This window comes from Neopelma chrysocephalum, unplaced genomic scaffold (genome assembly GCF_003984885.1).
Source record: "Neopelma chrysocephalum unplaced genomic scaffold, ASM398488v2 Primary Assembly neopelma1_26b, whole genome shotgun sequence".
Classification (NCBI taxonomy): domain Eukaryota; kingdom Metazoa; phylum Chordata; class Aves; order Passeriformes; family Pipridae; genus Neopelma; species Neopelma chrysocephalum.
Genome location: NW_020897696.1, coordinates 2833244 through 2850558, shown reverse-complemented (window position 1 = coordinate 2850558; position 17315 = coordinate 2833244). Strand labels below are relative to the sequence as shown.

Genomic DNA, 17315 nt, shown 5'->3' with positions numbered 1-17315 from the left:
TGGCAGGAATATCCAAAAGCTGTTACTGCAGGTGATCTCTGTAAAAAGACTTAGTTCTTTTCACCCTCAGTGAGCTGCTGAGTTGATGCTATAACTTTCCTAGGTCTGATAGCACTAGCTGAATCCCACAGTGAAGCATTCACATCTACAGGCAAGAGGCATTTCCAAGCATAAGTAAGGTACAACTCTGTGAAGCACTGCTAAAAAAAATAAATGTGAAAGACTTAAATTAAACTTAACAAAAGGTGCAATGACTTCACAAGGAGGGTATTAGCTTCCTAATTACACAAGGGAACTTACCTCAAGAATAAGGTAACTTAACAGGGAAGTACTGGAAGGTTTGCTGTGTGTCCCTGTATGCAGACAGCATCAAAATTAGGTGCCCGAATGCTGCCAACTGTTATCACAGCTGCTGTTTATTGCAGTAATCCCTATGCAAGTGGCAATATTTCAAATATTTTTCTTTCAGATTAAAAATGTAAGGGTGATACACACTTGAGCATCAGAGAAGCAGGAACACCCAAGAGCTGCCCTGGAGTTTAACACTGTCTATTGCTAGATGTGCATCATCTCTTCCTGACTTCAAGAGGGACACTTCAGATGGAAGGCTTCAATCCTCAGCGATAACTGTACAATGGGGCACTTCCCTCTCTTGTTGTCCAAACAGAAAGTGGAGGCTACAAAGCTCTTCTAGAGACAGCAACGTGAACTACAGCCTAACAGGCTCAGAGACTAGGAAGTGAATGACTGTGGGAAGTGGCTGCTCTCCTCCCTCACCACCTGCAGGGTAATTACCTGCCTGGGAAATAACCCTCACTGTCAGGGCTCCTGCACTTCCTCCCAGCCTCCAAATGTCCCTCCTAAGGGGCTACAAACTGTCCTTCATCCCTCTCAGCCCACCAAGGGGACAGCTTGTGCACCAGGCTCTCCTCCTGGGAGCCCGGGTTTTCCCAGCAGGATCCCACACTGTCTTGCAGAAGGAGAGGTGTGTTGCTCACCTCCTCTCCGGGAGTGAGCCCTCATCTCCTCATTTAATAAAACCAACCCCATTGCCTTATGCTGAGCAAAGTGGATAAATGAATCACCAGTGAGAAGGTTTCCCTAGACATTGCCTTCCTGAGTCCCCGGTGGGTGACACAGACCTCTTTCACGAAGGTAATAGGATCCACTATAGTAAAAGGATCATGTTGAGTCTGTGCTGTCACATACACCCGCATTTTCAAATTCTGAGTGTCTTCACAAACTGAAAAAAAAAGAACAGTTGCAAAAGTAACTTCCATACTCTTTCCTCCCACTCCATCCCCTTTAAGATGCCTTTTTCCCTTCCAAAACAAGCTTTAAAATACCCAGTATTACAGTGTTCCTTGACTGGTGCAGTTAAAACAAACATCTGTAACCTTGCTTTCACAGAACTGAACACTCAGTGTAACCTCCACTTCTGAAAATAACATATTCTGTCTTGAATATTCTCAGCTGTGTCTCTGGGAAGCTGAATATGAGCTTATTGCCAGATTCTGATTCTAATAAATTTAATGGAAATTTTGCCAGTGACTTCAAATGGTCCAGATATTATTCTCAGGGCCAACTCCTCTGAAATTATCTCAGTTCAAACCTAGAGCAATTGCACTGATTTCAGCGAGACTAGCCTGGATTTAGTCATCCAACCTGAGCGAGATCCATGAAGTCAGAGATCAGGATATGGAAGAGCTGCTTCTTGCTCAACAAACTGCTCTTATTATAGTGTTGGGTGGCAGGTTTGTTCCCCACCCCCCACCCCTTTGATTAAAGTGATGATATCACAGTTGCAACCTTACTGTGGGAACGGGTATGTTCTTTTATGGCAGTATAACCTGCCCCACAGTATGCAGACAGGTACTCCATCGATAAGGGCTGTCAGGGGGTACCCGTACCTAGCCATTTACCAATATTCCGTGATCAGTTCTGCAAGATAGTCCAGAAAAAGCTGTGTGGGATGCTGTAACCTGTTAAAGAGAACCGTAACGCTTCTTCAGATTTAAAACAGGTAGCACTCCACCTATTTTCAGGACAAATAGCCAACACCCGCTATATACATATAGCCAACACCCTGGGGCCAGGAGGGATGGCCGAAATCCTCCCTTTAACAAGAAACAAGTCGCCAGAGTAGCACGGCAGAGGCGGCTGGTGCCGCTGTTCGGCGGAGCGCCGCTCCAGCCCAGCAAACCGATGACAACCGACGGCGCCGGCACTTCTGAACCTGCTCCGCCGCCACCCGCCCCGCCCGGCCGCCCCCGCGGGGCCGCGCTACCTGCGGCCGCCCCCCGCCCCGGAGGAGCGGCCGCCCGCCCCGCCGAGAGGCGGGCGCGCTGGTGATTTGCTTTCGCCGCCAGCAGCCGCGCTCCGGCCAGCCCGCGGGGACCGGGGCTGCAGCCGCAGGAGCCGCTCGCTCGCTCTGCTCCCTGGCAGCGGGAAAAGTTTGCAGCTCTTCACCCTGCTCCTTCTCCCCCTACACGCAGCGCCCGCGGCCCGGCGCGGATCCCCCGGGCAGGGGCATGGCGAACTGAGCGCCCGGACCGGGCCGGGGGCGGCCCCGCCGCACCTGAGCGGCGGCGGCAGCGGCGGCGGGGGGGTCCGCACCGCGGTGCCCCGCGGGCGGCCATGCACGGCGGGGGCGAGCGCTGAGCCCCCTTGGCCTGGCCGCCCCCCGCCGGCCCGGGCGATCCCCGCTGCCGCGGGGGGGCAGGGCTGGAGGGCGCTGGGCAGCCCCCGGGGAGAGCGGGGAGCGGGGACCTTGGCTGCCTGCGCCCGGCCGAGCGCCATGCCGCGGCGGCTGGCCTGGCTGTGCTGCTGCTGGGCGCTGCTGAGCGGCGCCTGCCGCCCCGCCGAACCCGCGCTGCCTGCGGAGGGCGGGGAGCCACCGCCGCCCGCCGCCGCCTCGGGCTTCCTCTACCGGCGGCTGAAGTCGCATGAGAAGCGGGAGATGCAGCGGGAGATCCTCTCGGTGCTGGGGCTGCCCCACCGCCCCCGGCCGCTGCCGCGGGAGCCGCCGGCCCCGCCGCCGGGACGGCTGACGGCGGCACCGCGCTTCATGCTGGACCTCTACCACTCCTTGGCCGAGGGCGCGGAGGGCAGCGCGGGCACCGAGCGGGGCGGCCGTCCGCCGCCCCCCGCCCCGCCGTCGCTGCCCAGCCCGCAGGACAGCGCCTTCCTCAACGACGCCGACATGGTCATGAGCTTCGTCAACCTGGGTGAGTGAGTGAGTAAGTGCCGGGCTGCGTGGAGCCCACCCAGCCAGCCACCCGCCCGACCGCCCGTCCCGCGGACACCCCTGTCCCGGCGAGAGGGGGCAGGCGGCTGTTCCCTGGTGGGGCGCGGCGGGGTCGGGGATTTGCTGGTCAGGCAAACCCCACCTTATGCTGCACGGGTTTCGGCCAGGAGGGCAGCTCATTCGGGGAAGGGCAAAACCTCTCGCAAACAGTTAAAAAAAAAAAAAAAGCCCCAGCATACAAAACCTTGAAGGGAGGGGGAGAGGAAGAGAAAATAATAATTATTTTTTTAATAGTCTCTTTGACCCTGTTCTGATGGTAGTGGTCAGAGTCCATCGTTCAGAATTAAACTCACCTTGCTCTGGTTCCTGGGCAGCAGAGCTGGGGTCATGCCAGAGCGCAGGTTGGGCTCGCTCTGCGCAAAGTCCAGTAGCGCAGAGATGCCTTTGTGGCTTGAACAATGTACATGTACCTTACTCCACGGTGTCCTCATCTTCTCTTTTTTGTTTTCTTTTTAAGAGGTTTAGAGCTAGTGTGGTGATGAATATGTGACTCGGTGTAGGTTATTCTGGTGAGTGAGCCCAGGAACATGATAAAATTTGTATCATGTGGAAATCTTGAAATAAGTTCTGTTAGACGTCACCCTGCTCTTCAAAACATCCTGTCAGCGAGATACTGATGTGAAGAGCTCCAGGGTGGGCATTTCAGTATGAGAGCCATTAAGCTTTTTACTTAAAGGGGCCCTTAATACTATGCAATTGTAAGGAAACAGTGTAATTAGATTCAGCCTAATGTGGAGAATGAAAATATTTCAGTTGGCAAATTGCAGTTCTTTTTTTTAGGGAATTCCTGTGAAGCTCAAATGTCTTAGCTGGTCAGCTGAAAACTGCCTTTTCACCAGTGCTGGCACAGCTGTGTGCCAGAATGACACCACCTGTGAACAGCTTGTCTCGTTTTAAAAAAAAATACAATTTGTTGTGTGTTTACTCATTTTGAGCAGGGATATGGTACTGTAGCAGGAAATTTCTTTGAGCTCCCAGCATGGGTACATGTGTTCAATAACTTTGTGAGTGCTATATGTATCTAGAACGAGCTGGTTGATTTTTTTACCTGATGGAAAGTAGGTCAGAAGTGCTACAAATAGTTATTGAGGGATTTGTCTACATTGAAACCGAGGTGACTGCAACTCGTGTGGGCACAGCTGAACTGTCTTAGGTGCTCAGCCCTTACAGGAGTGCAAAGCCCTGCTGGCACCACATAATGTGGGTGTGTACCTGTCACGGTCTCAGTTGCCTTGTTTAAAGTTAGCTTGGGTATGTTTAGGTGGTGCTGACATCTCAGAGCTCTGGTGCTTTTGAAAGAGACATCCTGAAATCATCCATCAATGAAACCAGCGTGGTCTGTGTCTAGCTCAGAACCTGAGAATATTGTACAGGTTTTGAGTCCAAAGGACACCTGCCTCTATTCTTCTCCTCTCCCAACCTCACCAAACCTCTCTGTCCTTTGAATACACAGAGCTGTTGCTGCTGTCTCTGTTCTTTGCCTTGGGGACTTTTAGTACCTATACTTGGAGCTGTGAATTTAAGAAGTGTGGTGCTGGCTGTAGCTGTCTGTAAGCAAACCCCACAGCATGTTTTATTTGAGGGATGTGAAACAAGGTGCTTGCAAGGGGCTAGGCAGTTCCCAGAAGAGCTGATTTCAGGGAGAAGTGTGAGCACGTGGTGTTTCACAAGGTATTTAGCTGTCTATAAAGTGCCAGGAGAGTAGTATTAGATAGTAGACCTGAAAGTATGTGTTTCTTTTGAAAATACAACCCCTCATAGATTCAAATCAGTTCTGATAATTTGGATCTAGACGCTTAAGTAACAACAAGGAAAATTTTTCATGTAATGTAGTAAAATAGTGTAATTGAAATGCTAGTTATGAGTCTCAGGAAGCATGAATCAACTGCAGAAATTTCTCATCAACTTCCAAATTCCAAGTCATAAACCATAATGTCATTTAGGGTGATTGTTTGTTATCAGTGTGTTGGCAAATCGATGGGCTGAGACTGAACAGCTGTTTGGCTGTTTTCTGTAGCTTCTCTGACATGTCAGGGATTTTTTGGGGTCTTTCACTTGTGTATTGACATTTACTCTTCTATTAAACAATAATTCACATCAGAAAACTAGAGGAAGCCTAAGGTTGTATTCCAATATAGAAACCGAAGATGTGACAGGAGAAAGCCAGCCTGCGATCTGTTGAAGTAGCTTATTTGATGAAGTCAGAAATGCAGCAAAAGATGGTGGGATCACAGCAGACAGGGAAGACTTCCTATCTTGAGCACACTGACTATTCCAATGAAGTATAGGTCAAGCAACCCTGAAAACCCACAGCTGGGGTTTGCTTATAAGCAGACACTGGCAGAATTAGTTTAGTTAGGGTTTTCTGCATGTGGCCATTCCTATAGTTGCTTCTGTTCATTTCAAACTGACTTCTGAAGAACTTTGTGTTCAACCGTGAAGACTTCTGTTTCCATTACTGAAGGGCTCTTGCTGTTCTCTCAGGATGAGGAGTGTGTGGTATTACCTGTGTATATCAGGTGCAGGTGTATGAGGCTGTGTAGGTGTGAATCAGTGTGGGCGACCTGGCCTTCAGGTACTGATACTGCTTCTTCTGCAGCACAGAATCAGACAAAAGTTTGATCCATCTCGTTGTGCTGGAAAGCCATCATCTAGGTCAGCTGTGCAGAGAAGTCCTACTTAGTCATGAAAGTTTGCAGGTATTGATGTTCTTTAAGTTTTCCAGCCCTATAGCCCAAAAGGAGTCACTAGCTTGTAGTCACAGCTGATCTTAAATGCACAGTGCTCCAGCCCTTCCTGACCAACATACATCCTTCAGTCTGGGGGTGCAGCAGATGTGTTTTCTGCCTGGGGAAGGCTATATTTCGTTATATGCTCAAGGTACGAGTCCTGTTTGTCAAGGTCTTGCAAAGCTGAGGGACTTTAGTGAGGTCTTGGATTATTCAGGCTGTGCAGGCTTGTCTCGGTCTCAAAGGTGGTGATGTCCTTGGGGAGAAAATATAATCTTTCCTTGGTAACCTGGTCCCTATTTTGGGAAGATGATCCTAGAAGTGTCTGTTTTGGGTATTTTCACTAGGATGAGGCACTTAAGAAGTGCCTGTTCCTTTTCATTTCTCACATAGGAAGTCTGGATAGCTAGCACAGATGGAAACATCTGCGTATTAGATCTCTTTAGTTGATATTCATCGACCAAACAGGGTACTAAGCTTCTGTGTCATGGGAATGGCTTTATGGCAGGGTTGTGGGGCTGAGGGCAGGAGGCAGGGGAGTGCATTGTGGGCCAGTAGATGTTTTTGTGAAACTCTTCAGCTCTCCTTGTAGGAACAGCCTTGGTATAAATGTGTGGCATGTCTTGACACAGTACTATTAGTTTTTCCTGTTTGGATAAGGTACCTTCCTCATGGCACCAGACAGGGTTATCTCCTCTTGGTGAAACAACCCAGGGTTGGTATAGAGATCCCTCTTGAGGCGGTAATGCTGGATTGGCAGCTGGATTGTCAAGCGTCCCTATATTTTACTACCATTTTAGTGAGAGACGTATCAAATTCCTCACAACAATCACCTTCTTCCTCTTTCCAGGGAGATGAGGAGTCACCGCTTAAACCCAACTGCAGACTAGGGTCAGGGGCTGTGGCAGATCTAAAGTCTCCCTGGTCTTCTTAGGCACATCAGTGCTGATATGAAGGGGATCTGCTCTTCATCCTCTATTTTGCTGGGTGATGTCTTCAGAGTAGTGCGTGCCATGGGTAGCAGCAGAAAATAAGACTCTCTAAGACTTTGCTACTTTAACTGTATCCAGAATTATTCTTGTATAGTTAAAGGTGCTGTTGAACAATTGTGCGTCAAAATGGCGAAGAACCTGTTCTGGTCCTCACCCATGCCTTCCTCTCCTGGCATCCACTCTGAGGGGGGAAAAAAAGCCATGTGCTTCCCACAATCAAAAATGAGGAATTCAATGGCAGTCTTTGTGGGTTTCTGCCATGACTGAAATCTGGGGCTGTTGGCAGCTGGATAGCTGTGCAGGAAAAGTCTGAACCCATCAAACCCTACAGAGATAAGGATTGTAAAAAGTGTGCTTTTGGGGTGTGGTGCTTGGTTATTCAACCAAGTACCTTTTTGCAGGAGACTAATAGCATGGATTCACTGTATCTCTGTACTTTTGGAGAGAGAGTTTTCCTTTTTATCATAAGAACCATAGGTCTCTTGGGAGGACTTCATGCAAAAGGTTGAGGGGAAGTTCACCTGTTTGCCAGACAGTCCTGTAGTGAGCCCTGAAGCTTTTCCACAAGATTTGAGTTGGACCATGGTGAAAAGCCTCTTTTATTTTTGAATTCCCAAACTTCAGGCAATCCCTGTCTTCCCTGCAAGACTTCAAGTGTCTGCTGGGGCATGGGTGCTCCCTTTCAGTGCAAGGAAGCTGCTTGGAGGTAAATGTAGGACTTGCTGTACAAATACTCTCTCTCCCTTTGCCTATAAAGGAGCACCTCATGGATATGATGTCTTTCAAACAGGCTTTTCATCTTTTTGGCAGCTGTCACCTACCAGATTTTCCTCTAGGAATGATCTTGCACAAATCCACAGCACCTTAGGCGCAAGCAATATGCCTTTGTTCTGCATGGCTTTTCACAGCAGGGAAGAAGCGCTTCAGGATCCTGACATGCATTTCTAAAGCAGGTGAATTTTTTCACTTGAAGGATTTGATTGGCCACCTGTCTTTTTCTGGGTGCCATGCTTGCTGTTGGAGGATATGAAATTAGGTGACCAAGATGTATCAGGGATGTTGCGTGATTAGATTGATGGGACCGTACCATTCATACTGTCATCCCATCTGTTTATACTCTTGGCCACGTGTTGTAAAGGTCAAGACATCTACTCACAGGGAATAACCAGAGTGTGTGATGCTGCAGATCTGGCTGTGCTGCCAGCTGGCTGTGTACAGCCTCGCTTGCTCGGCATGTGAGCAGCATCCTCTGCATGTGTCCAGAGCAGGCCAATATTAGAAATCATGAAGCTGATGATGGGAATGAGTTTTACTGACTTCTGCAAAACCTTGTAGAGTAGGCTTCAATGCCAAGACGGATTCCCAAGTGTCAAAGAGCAGCCTTACATTTGCTGTTCAGCTGATGCAGCTTGAGGTCCTTGTTTATGTCATCTCCTTGAAGTAGTTGTTGCTTGTGAGCTGCCTGATGACACGATTTAAAAAAAGGGCAAATGGTCTTTTGGAAATCCTCAGCTCCTCTGGACTTGGAATTTGGGGTACTATAGTCATCCTTCTGCCTTTGGCCAGCAGCCCTGGAAGATTTGTGGCTCCTGGAGAAGCTGCTCTTCAAAACCTATACTGTTGAGATGAGTGGAGGGTCATGTTTGTGTAAGCAATGTATCCAGGTCTGACTGTCATCTGGACTAAGCTACTGGAACCAGGCTGTATGGCATTAGTAGAAGTATTCTCTGCCTTGTGAAAGCTTTTCTGAGCTTGAAAATTTACAGTCTTAAATTTGTGTGAAATGTTCAAGTCTTTCTTACAGCAACAGCAACAAAAATTTATTGTAATTGTAAAAAGCTAGTATTGCCAAACCAGTCTTGATTAATTCAAGCCAATTTTTTTATTTGTAAATAACTGAAAAGTTGCATTTTGAATTCGAAACCCAGGCGTGGTTTTTTTTTTTTTTTTAAATATGAGCAGAACTTCCTAGTTCTTTTCCTCAAACAAAATTGAAATTAAGTCACTTCTTTTAAAAAGGTTTTCTTTTGGCAATTTCCTTCCAGCTCAACACAGCTTTAGCAGAAAATCCCTTGGGCAGCTGTCATGGATGTCTTGTGCTGAGCTCCTGCTGGGACTGCTTGCTGCAGGTTTGTACCTCTGCCAAGGAGCTGCGGATCCTTGCTGGGTCTAGCCTGGTGCATTGCAGTGATGACACTCTCTCTCATAGTTTTAAATATAAACTTTTAAGTGGTGTTTGTGATTTAGGAGGAAGGAAGGTGGTGTTTAGACTTTCCATGCCCCAGAGGCATGATTCTTTTTAGGTCATCTTGCCTCATTGCTAACTTGTGGTGGGTTAAAGGAAGGTATGAGTTACTTGGGATGTAAACAGTCCCATTGTGTGTTTCTGCTGTATCCCAGCAGATGCTCAGTTATGCAGTGAAATACTGTCCCCCTACTAATCCTTTAGCATTTACGTTTGACCATGCATATAGCAGTGTGAAACAGAGAGATACACTATTGCCCCAATGAAAAAATGGCTCATGGTTGAGAGATTCCCATTTGTTTTAGCAAGGATCAGACCTCAGAGCCTGGGAGATGGAGGGCTGGAAAGTTGTCTTCTGTGCACCTGATTCTTGGAGGCTGGTGTTGGGTCACAACTGTTTGATGGGGCAACAGTTTTAAACTGAACGAGGGTAGGTTTAGATTGGATATAAGGAAGAAATTTTTTACAACAGGAGTGGTGGGACACTGGAACATGTTGCCCAGATGAGCTGTGGATGCCCCATTTCTTGGAGGTGTTCAAAGTCAGGTTGGATGGGGCTTTGAGTAACCTGGTCTACAGCCCATGGCAGGGTTTCAACTGTATGATTTTTGAAGGTCCCTTTCAGCCCAACCCACCTGTGATTCTAAGTGTCAGTAGGGCACTTGGGACAGGAATTCTGTAGCCATGATATGCTGAGAGTGAGGAGATGTGCCTGAAAACCCTTTGTTTCTTTTCACCTTTTTTCCAGTCATGGTTGGCAGAGGATGAGGAGTGTTGCCTTCTGTGGGGCTGCAGAACATGCAGAAGGGGTGGCTGGCAGCAGCACCTCCAAGAGGTGCCTGTGGCCCCGTGCTTTGCACCTGGAGAAGGCTCCCAAGGCAGTGGCTTTGGGAAGGGCATGGGGCTGCAGCTGCCACAGGGCTGTTTGAGGAGAAAAAAAACTTAATTAAAGAAACTGAGTCCCTGTGGGATTGCAGGGGTGTTTAATACCTCGTAATGCGCCTTGATTCCTAAAACCTGCTATGGATTGGGGCTGGTATTTCCTGAACTTTCAGTTACTTAAGAAACAGTCTTGTAGTATTGGGTAGAGTTTTGGAGTGGATTTTCTTGTTTGTTTGTTTTTTGGGTTGGTTGGGGTTTTTTTTGGTGATGTAATGAGATTTTTTTGTTTTGTTGTTAAGGGCACAAAGATTTTGACAGTGCTGCCTTCAGCTCTTTTTATTTTATGTTGCAGTGTTCATCATAGTACAATGACAGAATTGAATCAGTGCTAGCAACAGTGGGAACTTTTGGCAAAAAAAGGATAATGCAGACAGAGCCGAAGTGTTCTGCTAACTAAAATAGTAGCTGTATTTTCAGAGACCTAGACATGACTGTTTTGATCCAATGTGGTGTTAATCACAAGAATACATAACTGCTTTCCTGTGAACTTTCCCCTTAAAAATATCCAATGATATCACCTGATGTTTTGCACGAATGCTCAGTATAACCAGAATTTAGAACAGCTGGCTCCATATAAACTTGGAACATTCATAGGTCAAATATTAGTGTGTAAATAAAAACATTTTGAAAATGAAAACAGAAGCACAGTATTTGAAATATACTCAATGTGCAGATGTACTTCATGGCTTGAATAGCTTTAGAAATTAATCGAGACTGTGTTAACACTTGTTCTGAAGAGTCGAATTTCCTGATAGTAAATGAGTCTTTTTCAAACAGTATTCCAAAGATGTGTTATTCTGTGTATTTTAATGGTTGTGTGCAGTATGAGAAATGTATGAATCGGCTATTTGAAGCCCTCTTTTAAAGAATATATATATATGTATCTATATATTTGATCAACCCAAAATCTTGTCAAATAGAGAGCCACAATTTCCTTTATCAAGTGCAGGCTGTAAAATATGCCATGTTGAAAGCATTCACACAGATGTTCATGTTGAGGTACTACTGTATGCAGTGTTCTTATCTTGTTGCTTACTGCGTTGTGTTCATGTGGTGTATGTGGTCAAGGTATTAGACACTCTGTTTGTACAAGGGCTAAAGGGTGACATAATGTCTATTGAAGCACAAGTGTTTAGCTCCACACTAGGCAACAAAGAGCACTTAAAAAAATGAGAACTGTTTAGAGCGTGTGGGCAGGTTGTGATAGTTGGACCCATAAGCCAAGAGGTGTTGGAGAGAGGAAAGAGTCGGCAGCTTTGGTGTGAAACAGATGTGTCTTCTTGCATCCTTGAGTCTCCTGGTCTTTCCAAACCATTTGAGAGAGAAAGCTTGAAGAGTAAAGCTGTTAGCAGTCAATTCCAGTCCTTTTACAAGGAATAAAATTCTCCAAATAATGTTGAACTGTAACAAGCACGTACAAGATGCAAAATATTTGTTTGCCTCTGTCTTTGTAAGCTCTGTAATAATACAAAGTTGTTCAGACATGAACACTTGCTGCAGCCTAACTTCCATATTTTTCAAACTGTGTTAAAAGTGTCTGGATTAGGGTTCTGTATCAGGGAGTAGAGAAGTGGTCAGAGCTTTAACTCCTTGTGTCACAGAGGTGCAACCTCCCTCTGGCCAAGTCCAGATGACCAGAGGTCGAATCACCAGCTGCTCTGCAAGAAAAAAGGAGAAAGCGTTTGTTCTGTCACTTACTACCATTTCTTTGCATCTTATGCCCACGCTGGTGGTGTGGTCCAGATCAGCTGTGATAAACACACTTTTTGGTGCAGGAAGGGGCCTTTAAGTTTTTAATGTACCTGAATCTTCATCATGATGCCTGGCCTGGTTCCTCAAAACATTTGCCTGCAAGCAGTGAGAGGCTTCTCTGTGAGCCTTGACTTGTGTGCACAATTTTGATGCAAAAATAGTAGGAGCATAGTTCTAAAATTTAAGCCTGGTTTGAAGTTCATATTTTAATATCTGCACAAATATTTGACCCACAAGTACAGACTCCAGGTGCTCATCTTAAATGATGAATCTTGGCAAAAAAACCCCTTCATTTTAGAAAAACAGCAGCCTCTCTTGCCCACAAACTGTCATCCTGAGACAGTATTTCAAGCATGCAGACCCTTTTGCTTAATTATTGTAACATCAAACATCTTTGACATGAAAGGGACCAAGCAGTGGCTATGCAAGATAATGACTTGTTTATAAGAATAATTTAAACAGCATATGAAAAGGATAAACATGCATGTCCTGCCAAAATTCACTGTATGTTCTGCAGGCTTTGGTGATTGTGAATCTCTTGGCTTGCTCTTTCTTTTTTTTTTTTTTTTTTGTAATCCACAAAGGAGAAAAGGCAGAGGGGGAAGGGATTGAAGAGAAAAGAAAAGAGACTTTAAAAAAAAAGTTCTCTTATTTAAGATAAGTTCCAACTTAGTATACTATGGAAGATAGCTGGAGAGAAAATACATTTGTTTAACACACTACAATAGATTTTCGCTTTGCAATGTCTGTGTCTTGTCTCTTGCATGTGATAGTTTTTACACTTTAATGATTGTAGCAGCTGTCCTGTCCAAAAATGTTCCATTCTGGAGGATATGTAATGCTCATTATTTGCTAGACTACATAAAGATACTACCCCGTCTCTTATTCAGAACCTCAGAACACTTCATAAGCGTTGAAGTCTCCCAGTGTGCTCTGACGAACGTAAAACACTATTATACTCATTTTCCAAATAACTAAGCTGAGGCTCGGAGGGCATGACTGGACCAGAGCTGTCTCTGAAATTCTTGCTTCCAGTCCTGCAATCTAACCATGAAACTGTGTGCTTTCTTACTGACCTGGCAGGTCCTCCAGTAGTTTGTGGAGTTGGTGAAACAGGAGGGTCTTATTGGTTGAAACCTGTCTGTTTTCAGGTTGTGGTGTGAATCAGCTGGAGACTATAGGTTCTCACCTTCTGCGACCATGCTCCATTAGGGATTTGGCTCTTCAGACATGCTTGTGAGCAGCTGAACATCAGTAACGCCTCTATCTCCATGGGTGCTGTCTGAACACGAATAACCACCAGACGTCCATTTCTATATGATGTCCACTGCATCCTCTTAAGTTATGGCTTTTGCAGCTCTTCTTTTTGAGTCTCTCACTGAATGGCACAAGAGACACCCAGGTGCAGTGGGTGGTAGTATGAGCATGTGCACAGGCTCTGGTTTTAATATGTGTGTTGAAGCGTGCCTGTGAGCTGGCATCTGTGAGGACCTGAATAGGAAAAATTAAAGTGGTCACAGGCTAGCACATTTCACTTGAAACTGTGGGACAGCCTAGTAAAGGTTTGGTTGACTTTTGGTAATGTCTGTGCTGCAGGAAAGCTAATAGTAGATGTTCTTTTGAGTTAACTGATAGTTTTGTTGAGAAGCCTCCAATAAAAATGCAGTGTAATGGCTTAAGTTGGTATAATGACTCCTTTATGTTTCATGAACTATTGGGATTGGGTCTGCCTGATACTTTTGCTATCTCTAGTCTCAGTAAAAACAATTTTATGGGGTCCCAAAACAGTCTGTTGCTTCTGGCAGCCAGAGAACTGGCAGCTTCGATGCACTGAGGCTTGAAGAGATAGTTCATTAATTCATGGCACTTTCCAGAATAAACATGGCAAACTTCCTCTGAAATAACAAATGGTAAATCCTCCTTGTCACTCAAGACTGCACATTTGTCTTCAGAAAGGGGTCATGAAAGAAGCTGTCCGTCTCCTAATGAATGAGAAAATAAATAGAAGAAGAATTATGCATTGTGTCATACTTGACATGGCAAAGCTTTGGGGTGGAATAGCAACAAATTATTCCTCCCATCTCAGTCCTGTAAATTGTGGACCTAAACCAAGCAATGCCCACCGGGCAGACTATCAGATGCTGTAAAGTATCATACCTCTTTGTCGGGGATCCCTGGTGGGAATGACAGCCTCCTTTACTCCTTCTTTGACTCTTTTTGGGAACATAAATGTTAACACCTCTCAGCTTCAGATCCTCAGGGGCAGGAGGACCCTCTGGTTTCTCTGTACTGTGAGGCTTGTGAAGGTTGCTGCAAGCTGGGGTTGCTCAGAGCGCACAGATGTTTTGTGCAGCTTGTTATTTTCTATGTTGGAGGTTATGAGTCAGATTACTGTTACCAAAATGTTTATGTGAAATCATTTCTGAGTCATATATTTGCATCATATACAACCTGTCTGACAATCAAAACATTCAGCGCTTGGCTAATGATTATACTAAGTTTTCCAACACTCTGCTCCAGCATAACATAATTACATGGCAAAGTGCAATATATTACTTTGACAGGGTTCTTCATGCATCTTGTGATGTCAGAATATCATCATCACTATTATTTTAAATTATCAGAGTTCATTGCTCAAAACAAAGTTAAAAGTAGTGAGAGGCAGTCCCTCGGAACCAAAATGCCCTGCGGATGTTCCCAGGCTTTATCAATCCCCAAGAAAACATGTATTTTAAGAAGTTCCATAGTACTTTTAATTTTATTTTCTCTAGAGAGGTACTTGATCAGAGCTTATTGGTTTAATTGACAGAATAATTGTGATATTTGCCTGAAGAGATTGTTTGGTGCCCAGGAGACTGTTTGGTAGCTTTTCTATAATACTTTTTTTAAGATAGAACTAGCGTCTTTTTAGCAGTGGGGAAGACATAAGCAGTCTCTAAACTACAACTTAATGCATCCTGTGGTTATCTCTTGTGTGAGTTCTAGCATAGATAGGGGTCGCTTACAAAAGTATTCTGAATAACTAGGGCAAACATTTAAAATTATGCTTACCTTCAGGTGTGTGAGAACTCGGGCAGGAGTGTTTGCTGCCATGTCCCAGTGAATTCAGTAACTTCTCTTTAATTGTTTATTCTAGAGCAAACCAAAGAATGCCCCAATGCTGTGCTAAGGAAACGGTCAAGGAGATGAAAAGTACATAGGGGCATAGGGCTGCTCTTTTGTTGGTTTTAAATACCTGCCTATGAAAAAGCATATGAATGTTGAAATGGAAAATGATGTTAGGGCTGACTTGCCTGAATTTGGTTTACAGTCTTTTGGAATTGGCTTTGGGAGCTTGATTACAAGTGTGAAGGGCACTGGCAGGTCCCTTAAATATAAAATATCGTTGCATTTCATCACTCTTACTGAACTGGCAGGCTGCAAAGTGCGGGATGGATTATGATGACATTCCTTATGTTCCTAGTGAAAAAAGTATGGACAATACAGTAGTGGACTTTCCTGGCTACAAGCGTCTGAACTGTGCTTAGTAATTAGGGAGCCTGCGTTTGGAGCAATAAAAAAGTATCCCTGTGCAGTATTAGTGAGTGCCATCTTTGCTTAGGCATTCTCCTTGGTCAGCGTCAGTGGCAAATACATAAGTGGTCTATGAGGACCAATATATTGTCAAGTGTAGTGAAAAATGCCAAAATAAAATTTCAGTTGGATGAAGTCCATTTGTCCTGTGCTAATTTCTAGCCCTGTAAACAAACACAGCTGCTGAACATAGAATCAGTGCTCAGAGTGGTTAAAAACAGTGATGCATTGCTGGTGAGATCACGGCAAAAAAAAATATGTAACATATGAGGCTGCAGTAAGGATCAAGTCTATCCTCAGCTCTGATTAATTGTTTCTGTTTATATATTTTCATCTATTTATGATGTCGTAGGGTAACTAGAATGTAAAGATTGCTTTTTGATTGCCAGACCGTTCAGCTGAGACAGAGTATTAATGAGCCAGTTGTCATGAACTTTTGCAAAAAGGTCTGAATCAGTGACCAAAGGCTTGATGAATATATATGTATTGCATATATTTTATATTTCTCTTTTTCATACCAGTGTGTCATTGATTTGGTCATATGGGTTTTGTTGTTATGCCTTTATATATATATATCTAAGGGATCCATGCAGGTAGGTTTGCCTGTTGCTTCATCTTAATTAAAATGTCTTTAGAAGTACTGCAATACTGAACAAGGAACGTGAGACTGCAAACATTAGAAATCTTGGGGCCAAGCCTGTTAGGTCATTGGCAAAGTAGCAGCACTTATGCTGTAATTTGTCTTGTGGCCCGGTTATGTGTTTTGACATCCCTGAGCTGACTAATTGCTCTGGGGAAAAAAAGAAGTAAAGAACGATCTTGGTTACTGTACTAGAAAAGATGGTTTCCAACCTCTTCTGTCCATCACGTCCATTATTTTGTTACTGCTGTGTGGTCATCCCCGGAGCTAGCAGAGTAGGGCTCCTATGGCTTGCCACAACACAGCTGAGTAATGCACTTGACATCGTACTGTGCATCACCTGTCCAAGAGTTAAAGAGATTTCTTTTTCCTCTTTGGCTCTGACAAAAGAGAAGGCTAAAGGAGCTAGATAGTTCAGATGGAAAGTAGTGGAGAATAGATGAGACAGAATATTAATCACCGTGAATGTCTGATTAGAGGAGTTGTTGTTAGGGAACCTTCCAGTGTGACATGCTTGTACGTACGTAGAGCATTGAGGAGAGCTGAGACAGTGGAGTCTACGCGCTCCGTGTGAGGGTTCACTTCTGACAATGCTGTGAAGGCTTTTTGCCAAGCGATTTGCTTGGTCCTTGGCCAGCTTGGTTGCACATGTATTGCTGGGAGGTTGTGACACCAACACAGACAACCTGGCTTCTCTGCAGTTACAAGGCACGTTTCCATGAGCTCCTGGCTCTCTGCCACTCGTCCTGTCCCAGGGGCCTTGACAAGCTGCCTAGAAGCTCTGCGAGGTAATCTACATCTGCTGTGTACTATAAAATTTTTCTATGAGATAGAACCAGTTTTTCTATTAGTCTTTTGAACAGCTTCAGCTTGAAAGTTTTGGATGTTTTGTAGCCATCTGGGGCTTTGAATTGTGGTAGGTGCTTCACTCTGTGCTCTTGGGCAGCTCATGTTGGTGCTGCCCTCTTCAGAAGCCTCTTGGGGCTTGAAAAATGATTGGGTGTTCACGTTACTGCGTACTGGACTAGTGCCATCGTGGATTTTGTCGTGTCTGCAGAGCACAACCAGGGTCCATCAGTGGCCCAGATTTTGGAAACTCTCCTAGTCCCTACCCCAGCTCAACTCTAGCTGGCAT

At 45.2% G+C, this 17315-nt stretch overlaps 1 protein-coding gene across 1 annotated transcript in view; it reads left to right on the top strand.

Annotated features, from left to right (window-relative positions):
- The first annotated feature begins 2374 nt into the window (after positions 1-2374).
- Positions 2375-17315, top strand: part of BMP6 (bone morphogenetic protein 6) — an 87291-nt gene continuing 72350 nt past the window's right edge. Inside the window, exon 1 of the mRNA XM_027676220.1 lies at positions 2375-3227. Within this exon, the coding sequence (XP_027532021.1) occupies positions 2798-3227 (430 nt within the window). The 5' untranslated portion in view covers positions 2375-2797. The remainder of the gene's footprint in view (positions 3228-17315) is intronic.